Source organism: Malaclemys terrapin, chromosome 4, assembly GCF_027887155.1.
Source record: "Malaclemys terrapin pileata isolate rMalTer1 chromosome 4, rMalTer1.hap1, whole genome shotgun sequence".
In the NCBI taxonomy this organism is placed as follows: domain Eukaryota; kingdom Metazoa; phylum Chordata; order Testudines; family Emydidae; genus Malaclemys; species Malaclemys terrapin.
In genome coordinates this window covers 48731004-48744439 of record NC_071508.1, presented here as the reverse complement: position 1 = coordinate 48744439, position 13436 = coordinate 48731004, and the positions used below count along the sequence as shown (strand labels likewise).

General features: G+C 43.9%; 1 protein-coding gene across 4 annotated transcripts in view; it reads right to left on the bottom strand.

Moving 5' to 3' along the window:
• Window positions 1–13436, bottom strand: part of HPS5 (HPS5 biogenesis of lysosomal organelles complex 2 subunit 2) — a 44540-nt gene that overhangs the window by 8375 nt on the left and 22729 nt on the right. For all 4 annotated transcript variants that reach the window (XM_054027687.1, XM_054027689.1, XM_054027686.1 and 1 more), the window contains exons 13-17: window positions 11387–11510; window positions 5133–5285; window positions 4287–4358; window positions 1655–2274; window positions 141–261 (exon numbers count right to left, since the gene is read on the bottom strand). In XM_054027687.1, the coding sequence (XP_053883662.1) occupies window positions 141–261; window positions 1655–2274; window positions 4287–4358; window positions 5133–5285; window positions 11387–11510 (1090 nt within the window). The remainder of the gene's footprint in view (window positions 1–140; window positions 262–1654; window positions 2275–4286; window positions 4359–5132; window positions 5286–11386; window positions 11511–13436) is intronic.

The window sequence follows — 13436 nt, the reverse complement described above, 5'->3', positions numbered from 1 at the left end:
CATTGCAAAAAAAGTCTCACAAAACATTGAAGAGGCTAGTGGGAATACAAATCCAGAGTAAGGCAAACGGAAGTGAATTGACAGTCTGAAATTTGTCATATTAACGAACATGGAAAAAAAGAAAATCATGCACTACAGACCTTTGAGCATGTGCCAATAACAGAGGACTATCCCAGGGCCCCAAGTCATTTAACAGTTTTAATATTTTCAACATATCTCCATTTTCCATTGCCAAAGTCACTGGACTAGCGTGAGTCAGTTCTGAAACACAAAACATTGTAAAGGTTTTAAGTTTTTATTTTTTTTCAACTCAGCTAGTTTAAAAAATAATTAAAGAAGAGAAAAATTTCCTTTATTCTTCCAAAGTCCCCATCATGGAAATGTATCTCTAGCCTGCAATGGAAGCAGGTGAGTAAGTCACACTTAAGCTGTGTGTTTGGCTTTGATTGAATTACCATCAATAGTGTTATGGCAAATTTAACATTATTAAATTGATTTTTTTGTTAGGGAATTTTTTTTATATAAAAACTTCAAGATAAAGTTTACCGCTTCTTCTTCCCTTTAAGATTTAAGGCAACTTACTTTCTACTATATAAAGTTACATAACCCATATGAAATTTCAAGACATATGCTTCATGTGTACAGAACAGACCAACCTCAATTTATTTTCAACACCAACTGTTAATGAACCACAAGTTCAATTTAAAGCTTAAATTACCAACAAAGGACATTATTAAATTCATAGGAAGCAAACTGGGCACGTAAGCCCTGATCTTGTGAAGCCTCACATCCTTAACTGCATGCATATAAGCAGTACCACTCAAATCAATGCAAGGATGCAATTAATACTTTTCTACTCTAAACTTCGCTTAAGCCAACATGGAACAGATTTCTGCATGCCCAAACATAGTCCTCCATCCAGCAAAGAACTTAAGCATGTGCTTAACTTTCTATGCTGAATCAGGGTTCTATCAATTGGTTGCCTTGAAGACCTGTCTATAAAGGTTTTGTTTCAGTTTTAGAAGTTGCATATAGCGGACCAAATTCTGTTCCGAGTTACATCCAGGAAGCCTCATTCATTGGGATTGCAAAGGTATGAGAAAGGGCAGAAGGGACTTCTGGCGAAGGAAAGGATGCCTGCGGTGGTCAACTGCATGCCAATATGGGGAATGCTTTTCCAATTCACTAATGATCTTCATAAATGTGCTGTTGTCCAAGCTTTGGAAACAAGCTGAAATATTTGAGCATACTTGTGCCTACTTTGCCACTGAGGATGCTGAAACTCTTTTCCTAATTTTAGCTTTATATGTTAAAAAATTGAAATTATTTGAGTTCAACAGCACCATGTTTTTTCAAGTTCTCTTTCAACACATTTGATTCATATCACTACCGTGTTCAGCTAACTGAAGTTGTACTATATATTAACTTGTTTAGAAATAATGTCACTGTAGTAACTAAACAAGAAGCATTTTCCCCTAGAAGTCACTGGTTCTTATTAACTTAGTTTTGTTTATTAAAAAAACTAAAGAACACTTGTTTCAAAGGTGATTCAGAAAGGAATGTCCTCTCAGGCTGGATTTTTTCCAGAACAAAAACCTAAAATTTAGCTTTAATTGGTTTAAAAGTGAAAACAAAAAGCCACCACAGTCATTACCTTTCAATCCTCCAATGTAAGTTTCCCAAACACTGGGACTGCTAGTGTAATTGATTGTAATACATCGCTTCAGTCTTTTTAAATCCAAGAGAAAGAAATAGTCCTTTATGAACCGACAAGCCAAGACCCATGACACTGTTAGCTGTAAATCCTGTTCAGCACTTTCTTTCGCATTCCCATTCTCGCAAGGAAACACATTTAATTCAAAACATAATGTTGTCAACTCTACTAGGTCCTTTTGAATATCGCGTGCTATGAGACATGGAGGATACACTTGAAAAACATGGTCTGAGGCTCCCTTTGAATTGGCATCGTTTTCACATACTTCTCTGCCAAAATGAGCTTCGCTAGTTTGATCCTGTCCAGTATTTCCTTGCAAGGCATCTGTCTGTCCTTTGCCTACATGATCTTCACTGTGTTGATCTGGTTCAATATTTTCTTCTAAAACCTCACTCTGTTCTTCAGCAAGCACATTCTTATCTTTCTTAATGGATAAGCAGTCATCTGAAAAGGAAGGTTCTTTGAAACCAAATGTTTCTTCCAGATACAAAAACCACTCCTGCAAAACTCCTCTCAAGCACTGTGGTTCTAACAAAACCAGTGGATCTTGCAGTTTGTTTCTGTAAAACAAAGTGGAAATGCGTTGCACTTGCTATTTAATAAATAGCCAAGATATGCCAGAGCTGATTATACATATCAAATGGACAACTCAACCGTTAGTATATTCCTAGATCAAGGGTGGGCAAACTTTTTGGCCTGAGGGCCACATCGAGGTTGCGCAATTGTATGGAGGGCTGGGTAGGAAAGTCTGCGTCTCCTCCAACAGGCTGGTCCCCGCCCTCTATCTGCCCCCTCCCATTTCCCGCTCCCTGACCGCCCGCCTCAGAACCCCCAACCCATCCAACCCCCCTCACGCCTTGTCCCCTGACTGACTCCTCCCGGGACCCCTGCCCCTAACCGCCCCCTAGAACTCTACCCCCTATCCAACCTCCCTTCTCCCTGTCCCCTGACTGCCCCAACCCCTATCCACACCCCCACCCCTGACAGGCCCACCGGGACTCCCACACCTATCCAACCCCCCTGCTCCCTGTCCCCTGACTGCCCCAACTCCTGACAGCCCCCCCGGGACTCTCACCCCCTATCCAACTGCCCTCTGCTCCTCATCCGCTGACCACCCCGTCCCAGGATCCCCTGCCCCTAACTGCCCCCCAGGATCCCACCCCCCCCGCTCCCTGTCCCCCGACTGCCCTCCCGATCCCTAGCCACCTCCCCACCCCCCCGGACACCCACCCCCAACCCTCCCTGTTCCCCAACCCCTGACCACCCCCAGAACCTCCGCCCCATCCAACCACCCCCTCCCCCCGACTGCCCCCCAGGAATCCCCACTCCCTTACCCAACCCCCCCGCTCCCTTACCAGCAGCAGGAGCTCGCAGCCGCGCCACCCAGCCAGAGCCAGCTGCGCTCCCCACACTGCCCAGCACGAGTGGCGGGCCAGAGCATGGCCCGCACAGCAGAGGGTCTGTGGGGGAGGAGCTGGGGACTAGGCTCCCCAGCAGGGAGCTCAAGGGCTGGGTAGGACAGTCCCACGGACCTGATGTGGCCCACGGGCCGTAGTTTGCCCACGTCTGTCTTGATATCGGTCATACCAATGCTGTTTTCCTGACTAGTAAGGACAGTAGGAAAGTCACTATATAATTTCCCCAAGTATACTTTTGGGGATCTCACCTCCAAATGATTCACGTAGCTTGCTAGGCAACCATCCAAGTCTACCTCTAATGCTACAGTCCTCTTTTTCTCAGCAAAACTCACAATGAAGTTATATTTTTAATGGAAAAAAGCCACTATTCAAGTAAGGACTTTCAGATAGCCCAGGGGAGGGCAAACTACGGCCCGCGGGCCAGATCTGGCCCCTCAGGGCTTTTAATCCATCCCATGGGATTGCCAGCCCTGTGGCACAGGGGGCTAAGGTAGGCTCCCTGCCTGCCCTGGCCCTGTGCCATTCCTGGAAGCGGCCGACACCATGTCCCTGCGGCCCCTGGGGAAGGCGGGGCAGAGGGATCAATGTGCTGCCCTCACCTGCAGGCACCACCCCCTGCAGGTCCCACTGGCTGTGAACAGGGAATCGCGGACAATGGGAGCTTCGGGGGTGATACCCGCAGGCGAGGGCAGCACGCAGCGGAGCCACCTGCCCCACTCCACCCCCGGGAGCCATTGCCGGACATGCTGGCCACTTCCAGGAGCGGCACAAGGCCAGAGCAGGCAGGGAGCCAGCCTTAGCCCCGCTGCGCGCCGCTGTCACCCCGGAGCCGCTTGAGGTAAGTGGCACCAGGCCAGAACCCGCTCCCTGAACCCCGCACCCCAACCCCTTGCCCTGAGCCCCTTCTTGCACACTGCACCCCCTTCCTCACCCCACACTACCCCATGTACCTCAACCCTCTGCCCCAGCCCAACATTCACAGCCCTGCATACAATTTCCCCACCCAGATGTGGCCCTTAGGCCAAAAAAAGTTTGACCACCCCGAGACAGCCGTACACCATGTGTGGATATACCTTCACAGCATCATTTACTGCAGATATTTACAATAAAAGCTTTCTGCCAGAGTAAAATATAGCTCTATGCTCTCTACTTACATAGCTTCTGTCGTTGCTATCTTGAGATCTCTTAGCCGGTCCTCTTCTTGAGGCTGGCTCTGTAGTTCCAAACTAGAAAGAAATATAAAGAAAAAATTATGCTATCTTTTTAAAACAGAGGGAGAAATAGCATTAATTCTGTTATGAGAAATGCAGTTCTGTTACTTTTCATGAGAAACAGACAAATGAGACTACAGTAATTATGGAGCAGCTGGACATGAGGAGCAGAAGAAAAATAACTTTTTTCATCTTGTCAAACATTACCTATGAGGGTTCTCAGATGTCAAGAAACAAAACTAACATTAAGCTAATACAAATTCACTGCTTAAAATATTTCAATGGATTTGCCAATTTAACTCCTGATAACAATTTAGCGCTCGTTCTTTATTCATACGACTAAGCCACTACAGTGTTTTCATATTCCTTTAGACAACCCAGTGTTGAGGGTGATAAAGCTGCTTGTTCCTCTTTTCATTAAAAATAGGATGTAGGCTTTAAAATTCACATGCATCAACACGTCTGGTTAGGTACCCAGAAGGGCAAGTAGGGAACTATATTAGTTTCCCCTTCCTCAACCACTCCAGCGCCACGAATGTAAACTCTTAACATCCATTTTCTAGACGAGTTTGACATCTGAACAAGCTTTGAGGTAAAAAATTGAGAAAGGAGGCAGGGGGTGGGGAGGGTGAGACCAGATGAATTCATGGAGCCTCTCTATACAGCCAGATGGAAAAAAAAAATCTCTATTCTATTGAAATGAATGGGATCATTGTGGAAGACATGAGTTCCCAATCCTTTGGGCAGCTGGCACATTCGACTAGTAAAACCATGTGAGCTTGAACTTACTCGTTTTCATCTTCTTCCTGGGAGTATGCAGCTATACTAGCAGTCACTTCATGAGACTCATCATCATCTTTCATTTCCTGCCTCACTCTGACATCAGGACTCATATGAAGGGTGCCAATCTTTTCAGTAGTTTTGCGTACAAAGCTGGAAACACTAGGAGTCAAAAGTTCAAACAACTGAGATGGCAGTAGGAGAAGAGCTCATAGTCAACACAATAAATCTCGGTCTTTCTAGCCAGCCTCTCGCTTCAGAAATCTTTATCATCTAAAGGAGGCAGGAAGAGAGGATGAGCACACTGGGAACCACCAAGTATCAGTCAGTCAGAACTCAACATGAAAAAATGCATGTTGCACTCAGTAAGAAACATCTCAGACCTTATATGCTTTAGTCAAGTTCTTTACTCCTAAGATTTTCAGACCCCAATGGAGATCACAAAATAAAACACTGGAAGTTTGGTTTTGTGCTGCCTGATAGAGGGGATTTTACAATTATACAAATGCTGAGATTTTTATTTGCAATGAGAGAGGCTAATTTTTCCATGATAAAGCCTCTAAATAAGCACACGCACAAGAATTTTGTTAATTATCTTTTAATTTGGTCTATAATGACCTTCACAGTGACAAGAAAATTATTCAGGAAATGTACAGTTATGAAGAAATTAGAAAGCATTCTAAGCGGTCCTCTGTTTCAATTATCCATTCCTAACCCTTAGAATGTCTCATTCCAAAGGAAGGCCTACCTACATTCCAAAACTCAAATATATTGGTCCATAACACGCAAGAGTTCTTTAGAAAACCAGGATTCAAAAGCAACTTCAAGTTCTTGTGCTCCATGTCAGAACAGGCTAAGCCATGTCGGAAAGAAAAAACAGTTACTTACCTTTACGTAACTGTCGTTCTTCAAAGTATTTTGCACAGGTCCATCCGCTACAGGTGACTCACAAGCAGATTAATGTGGAGACAGTTCAGAGTCTACCTGAACAGCTATGGTGGAAAAAAGCCATCCAAAACTGGCATCGTTCCTGGACTGACGGGAAATGGCATAATGAGCAGCAAACGTATGAACTGATGACCAGGTGGCTGCTTTGCAAATGTCTCAACCGGGTACATGCGTGAGGAAAGCTGTTTGTGCTCTAGTTGAATGAACCAATACTCCAGGTAAGAGGTGGTGTGACATAAGCTAACTGGTAGCACAAACAAGTGCAAGAGAGGATTTCTTCCTAGATTTCTTAAGTGGAAACCGGTTGATCTTTCACCCTGGCCGCAAATCACAACAAAACTGTGCTGAGGATCTAAAGGGTCTGGGACGGCCCAATTAGAAGGCTAACCCTCTCCTCACATCCAACAAATGACATTTTTTGCTCATCTATACACATGTAGGCTTTTGGGGAAAAGTTGGCAAATAAACTGCCTGGTTAATGTGGAAATCGGAAACCACCTTTGTTAAGAATTTTGGATGAGAGAGGAGGTACACTTTATCCTTATCGAAAACTGTATAAGGAGGCTCGGAAACCATGGCTCTCAATTTACCCACTCTCCTTGCTGAGGTTAACACAACCAGAAATGCCACTTTCATAGAGAGATGGAGCAGGGAGCAATTCGCAAGAGGTTCAAAGGGAGGTCCCATTAATTTTTTTAGCACTAGGTTGAGATCCCCTGCGGGAACAGGTTCTTGTACCTGAAGGTATAATTCAGTGGTTCTCAAACTTTTGTACTGGTGACTCCTTCCACACAGCAAGCCTCTGAGTGCGACCCCCCCCTTATAAATTAAAATGCTGAGGGCAAAGCGGGGTCTGGGGTGAGGCTGACAGCTCGTGACCCCCCACATAATAACCTCGTGACCCCTGAGGGGTCACGACCCCCAGTTTGAGAACCCCTGGTATAATTCATCCAACCCTTTTAGAAATATGATAGTTACGGGGTTGGAAAAGAGTGATTTATTACCCAGTAGAGGGTGGAACGCTGAAATAGCTGCCAAATGGACTTTAATTGAACTATCTTGATGTTTGAGGTGCAACAGGTAATCCAAAATATGTTTAATGGAAGTCTGCACTAGAGAGACACCGTTTCTGTTGAGAAAAAATAGAAAAATATTTCCATGTAGCCAGATAAGTACACCTAGTTGAAGGATTTCTGCTACTCAGAAGGACTTCCTGAATATCTGTTGAGCAAGCTATTTCCAATAGTGCTAACCAAGAGGCATCCCTGCTGCCACGTAGAAGGCCTGTAGGTTGGCGGCAATATTCCCTTCAGTTTGTTTATATCTCCCCCTTCAAATCCCACTTCCCTGTCACTCTTCAGGGACCACTCTGGCAAGACCATTCTTTAGCAGGAGGTCCAATCTCTCCTAGCAGGAGCCTGAGAGAAAGTTCCTCTGTTCCTCAGGGGGAAGGGTTTTTATTTGTGCTGTTTCCTTTGTGCCAAAGCAAAAAGGCAGTCTTAGACCTATTTTCGATTTAACAGAGTTAAACATGTACACGAAGAAAATAAAATTCCTTACAGTTACCCTAGCTTCCATTAGTCCTTCCCTGGAACAGGGCAACTGGTATACTGCGTCCGACTTAAAGGTCACTTACTTCCATATCACAACCCGTCCAGACCACCAGAAGTTTCTCAGGTTTGTAGTCAATGGAACTCATTACCAATTCATTGCTTCTATTCAGCTTATCATCAGCCTGTTGCATTATCACAAAGTGCAGGGCGCAGGTAACTGTATCTGCAGATTCCTCCACCAGGACGACTGACTGGTGAGAGACCTGTTCAAGTCTCAATCACTGTACAGCATGACCATCATTCAGTCCACCTTCAAAACACTAAGGCTATTCTTCAGTATGGACAAATCAGTTCTAAAACCTGTGCAAAGAATAGAGTTTATCGAAGAACGCCTCGATGCTACAAAAGCCAGAGTGTTTCTGCCCCTGTCAAGTCTCCAAATGCTCAGAGACATAGTCTTGGATCTAAGAGCACATCCAGTTACCATAGCACACACTTGGCTGAAGCTTCTGGGACACATGGAGGCATGTACCTGCATAGTACAGCACGCTAGACTACACTTCAGCCCTCAGAAGGCTTCAGGGATGGCTAGCATCAGTGTATGTCCCCTGCTGACGTAGTTTAGACAGAGTGATTAATGTTCCATAGGTAACTTTATCCTCTCTGGACTGATGGACAGACCTTTGGCATGTTTGTGCAGCAGTTCACTTCGTTTCTCTGCAACGAATGCTCAAGCTGGTCACGGATGCCTCATCCCTGGGTGGGACATATCAAAACCCTGCAAACTCAAGGGTTGTGGCCCTCGCAATTCGTATAAACATCAGGGAGCTACATGCTACCAATCTAGTCTGTTTGACCTTCCGTCCACATACTGTGGGGGGAAAAGTCTGCTAGAGTTAACGGACAACACAGCAACTATGTCCTATGTGAACAGACAGTTCCTTCTAGCTGTGCCAGCAGGTAATTCTGCTTTGGGAGTTCTGGATAACCAATTCCATTCACCCCAAAGCTGCTTGCTTCCCAGGTGAGCAGAACACATTGCCAGGTCCTCCTCTGCTCACCACCAATGGTCACTGTTTGGACGTGGCCAGGTCCATCGTCCAGTTGTGGAGAACTCCCCAAGAGGACCTGTTTGCAACAAAGACCAATAGAAAGTTCCATCAGTTCTGCTCCTGAGGGGTCACAGCCCAGGTTCTTTGACAGAGTTTCGTGCTCATAGACGAACTCCCTCCTGTATGCATTTCCTCTAACACCATTACTATCCAATGTCCTGTTCAAGGCCACGCAGGATTGTGCTTACCTCATACTAATTGCACCAGCATGGCCTCAGCACAATTGGTTCTTGGTCTCCCTAGCAACGCTAGTAGGATCTCCTCTGCCTTTTCCATTGGATTCAGGCATGATTTCTCAGGCTGGAACATCCATAAACCACAAAGTTCTGATGGAGAATAACCCTCCCATCTGGTTTGGGACACAGAAGACCCCCACTTCCAAATCTGACCAAGATGACCGAGTCCCGCAATAACAGCAGAGTAGAACCCATGTAGACAGGAGATAGGTAAGCTGAACCCAGAGGTGGTGATACTCAGGATAGTGACATGGCTTGCCTCTGGAATATACTGGCCCCTTAGGTATTGGAAGCGGCATCAGTACTGCATGCTCTTGCTGACCTGTTGTAGGAACTACCATTGCTGAAACCACACTTGCTCTGCTGGGGATGCCGGTACCAAAAGGTTAAGCAAGTCTCTGTGGCAGCGTACCTCTGACATCATCAATACCAGAATTGGTCTTCAGTCTGCTGTGTTTGTACAAGAAATTCAGGGGTTAGTCTCAGCAGACTTGGCATAGGTTCTGGAGTTGACAAACCCCCTTTGTGGCAGAGGAATGCTCTAGAAAATGCTTCCCCTTTGAGTCCCTCAGAGAGTCCTTGCCTCTAGCTGGCCTTGCTGAACGAGGTACTGAGTCCCTGGAAGATGTGTGTCTCTTCCTTGATACCAGAAACACAGTACATGGTGCTGAAGACGTCTCAGGAGGTGCACTCTGTACTGATGGTGCCGGGCTTGGCGTACGCTCTGAACCCAATGGCTCCAAAGGAAGACAAAGTGCCACCTCCATAAAGAGATATTTAAGTCTTGCTGCTCTCTTTTTTTTAGAGTGAGGCTTAAACTCTCTACAAATGTGATACTTCTCACTGATGTGGGACTCCCCCAAACATTTTAGGCAGTGGGCCACTGACCGGCAAAGCACAAGCATACGATCGGCACAACTTGAACCCCAGAGAACAAGGCATGGCTCCAGTACAGTGCCTGCTACTGAGAATCAAATTTGGTCCATAAAGAACTAACACTAACTATAACTATAACATGAACTATAACTAACTACCAACTAAACAACAGACTATATACAAAGAGCGAGCGAAATCAACATGTAATAGCAAGACTAGAAGTGCTCCAACAGCCGTCACCGTCCTTTTATACCTGCAAGCAGTGGCGAGTGATGGCAGAGAGTGCTTGAGCCTCCCTGATGGGTACTACTCAGGGAAAAGGTTCTCCAACAATTGTGCAAAGCACACACACACACACACACACACACCCCTACAGTGGAATGGACATATGCAATCACTCGAAGTAGAACTTCTGGATTCTCTGGTTAAGCAGTTAACATTCACCACTCAAAAAGCTCCTCCTAGTGGTGACACAGTATAACAAAAAGAGCTGCTCTTCAAATTTAAGAAGAGGGAATGGGTTTAAACCCCTGAGATTACTGATCTTAAAATACAGTGAGTGTTGAAGGGAAATTTTTATAAAAGATTATAGACCACAAAATAAAATTTGATACTTGACCCAAGCCTTTAAACTGGAGTAACTAGAATATAGCATATGAATACTTATGGATTTAATTTTCTGCCTGTGTAAAAATTAATGTTCTCTGGTAATAAACTTTTTTAAAAGGATATAGCTTGATATTTGGAAAGGTCAAAATGAAGGTGTGGATAGCCACATAAAGCTTATGGATGAAGCTTTCAATAGATTAACAGGCATCAAGTAATTTGATTAAAACAATATTTTATTATTGAAGGGTCTGGGAGAAATACACTTAGCAAACTGAATGAAAGGGCTAACCCAACATTTCAGGATAATGCTACAAACACCATGGGCCAGCACTTCTGGTTTTAAATGAGATGCATTATATTCAGAGCTTTGAAATAACCAGTTTTATGCAAGCTATTTCCCCTCCTTATTTTAGTGGCTTGCTTGTTTTGTTTTTTAAAGGCGCACATTTGATTTTTAAACGTAAGACTTGGTTTGTTCACATACAGTATGTATAAACCACAGTTGATTCCAGATACCTGTGAGGAATGCATAAGATTTACTGAAGGAAGGAAAGGACAATTTAATTGATTTGGGGTACATATATTGACAATACATACCATCATTAAAATACACAGCAGGTCCTTAAAGTCTTCAACAATCTAAGTACCAAAATGCTAAATCCCATAGCCACATTCAATAGACTCACTCAAAGTAGGAAACACTAGCCACAAGACTATGGTATGTGTTCTTAACCTCCATTTAAAACTCAAGAACGAAATCCTGGCTCAACTGAAGTCAATGGCAAGACTCTTATTGTCTTCAATGGAGTCAGGATTAAACTCTAACTTTCCTATCAAATTTGATTTTATCTTTTAGCAAAGTATGAATCAACATATGAATTCAGAAAAAAAGGAATGTAATGGATGAACAAATATCCTATGATTTTTACCTTTCCTTGACAGCTTGGAGGGAGACCAGAGGAGATGGTGAACGAAATGACAATGGAATACTGAATGGGAGAAAAGTCTCATTCCGATCAGTCTCAACCACCACAGAAGCATGAGATGCGTTGTCTAACAAACGGAATTGAAATAATAAAATTATGAAGCAATGATTTGACAATGAAACATATAATCCAGTTATGACCCACACTTTCCTTTAATAGGAAAATTTTACTCTTGTGACCTAAATTGTGGGTTTTTTTTACTTGCAGGTTCTTTCATGGATTTTAAGAGAATGGGAGACTGGAGACAGAATAGGGACTAGCAATATACACACACAGTCCTTGGGATTTAAGGGCAATCTTAGCATTATTGGCCTTAGACCTAGTAGGTATTTGTTTTATTAATCTGTTGAATCTTTATTTAATAAAGCAGCAACTGACAAATCAGTGGCAGTAAGAGGAGAACTCTCGATGGATGACTATCTTCTGTACATGGATTTCTGGCCTATTCTGAGGCAACAGCTCAATGCTATATTCAGCAGGTAACCAAGATGACTCAAAAAAAAATTAACAAATATGTTATATTAAACTACGTAGTGATATTTCATGAAAGTTAGATTACATTTGATTATACTGGTCTGTACCAGACTAGGCATTACTAAGATGTCCATCACCATTGCATTTAAGGAGATATCCATGTGTAACTTAACCCAAACACTGTGGCTCTTCAGATCAGCCTGATATGAGTAACCAATGAGTAACCAAAAGAGCCTCCACCATGTCCTTTACTACTACCGTATACACTCGATCATAAGCCAGTTCGTTTATAAGACAACCCCCCAATATGGATAAGTAAAAATGGAAAATTTTTATGACCCATTCATAAGCCGACCCTATAATTCAGGGGTCGGCAAACTTTGGCTCCCGGGCCATCAGGATAAGCCACCGGTGGGCCGAGACGGTTTGTTTACCTCGAGCATCCGCAGGCACAGAGGTAAACCTAAGTTAACAAAGTGTCCCGGCGTACCAGCTGCTTACCCTGACAGGCCAGGACGGCAACTGGTGGGGAATTTTTTTTTTGGGGGGGGGGGGGGTAACACTGGGAGTCAGGGTAGTAACGCTGGCCCCGCCTCTTCCCTTCTGGCTCTGTTGGTTGTGCTGCCTCTCCTTGCTCCCTCTGTTGGGTGGAGAGGCTGTGTCCCACCTGTCCCTCTCTATACCCGTTGATAAGCCAACCCCCTTCTCTGGTGCTTCCCTTTTTTACTAAAAAAAATTCGGCTTATGAACGAGTATATACGGTATTTTGCATACCAATAACTATGGAGTGATTTGGTCCATTTGTGCTTGCTCTCTACCCTTTAAAAGAGGCAAAGGCTGATGAGGTCAAACTGAAACCTAGTTACAGTTAGAAGCACAGATGGTACCTATGGTCAGCCTTGTGCCAGCCATCTTATTTTTAGATCATTTATGTAGTCACCTACAACACTACTGACTCCAGGCTAGCTTGCTCTTATTTCAGAGGTCAGGTGCACTGGGGTGTTTTTTGTTTTTAAATCATATCCTAGTACAAGAAAAAGACGTACAAAGTGAACTCGATCACATTTTTTAAAAAAAGTGTGATTAAGGAAAAGGATTATTTTAAGTAATGGTGATAATGCTTTTACTAGTACCTCAAAACAAAAAGTTTCTTTTTCTCAAAATGGAGCTGAACTATCAGTTCTACTGCCAGCATTCAAAGCATCCTTATGGAAATGGGCCTCTAGATAGTACTGAAAGGTCAGCAAGTGGTGTTACACTGCTTGCAAACCAAACTTTTTGTTCACTAGGTAGAAAAGTAGCAATTTAAAGACTAATGGCCACTTACGGTAATGGGAACAGAGCAACCAATTCCAATGTAGAATAGAAGACAGCATTCATTAAGATCCGTTTCTCAGGAAATTATCTAAAGCAGTGGTTTTCAAACTTTTTTTCTGGCGACCCAGTTGAAAAAAATTGTTGATGCCCATGATTCAACAGAGTTGGGGATGAGAGGTTTGGGGTGTGGGAGTGAGAGCTG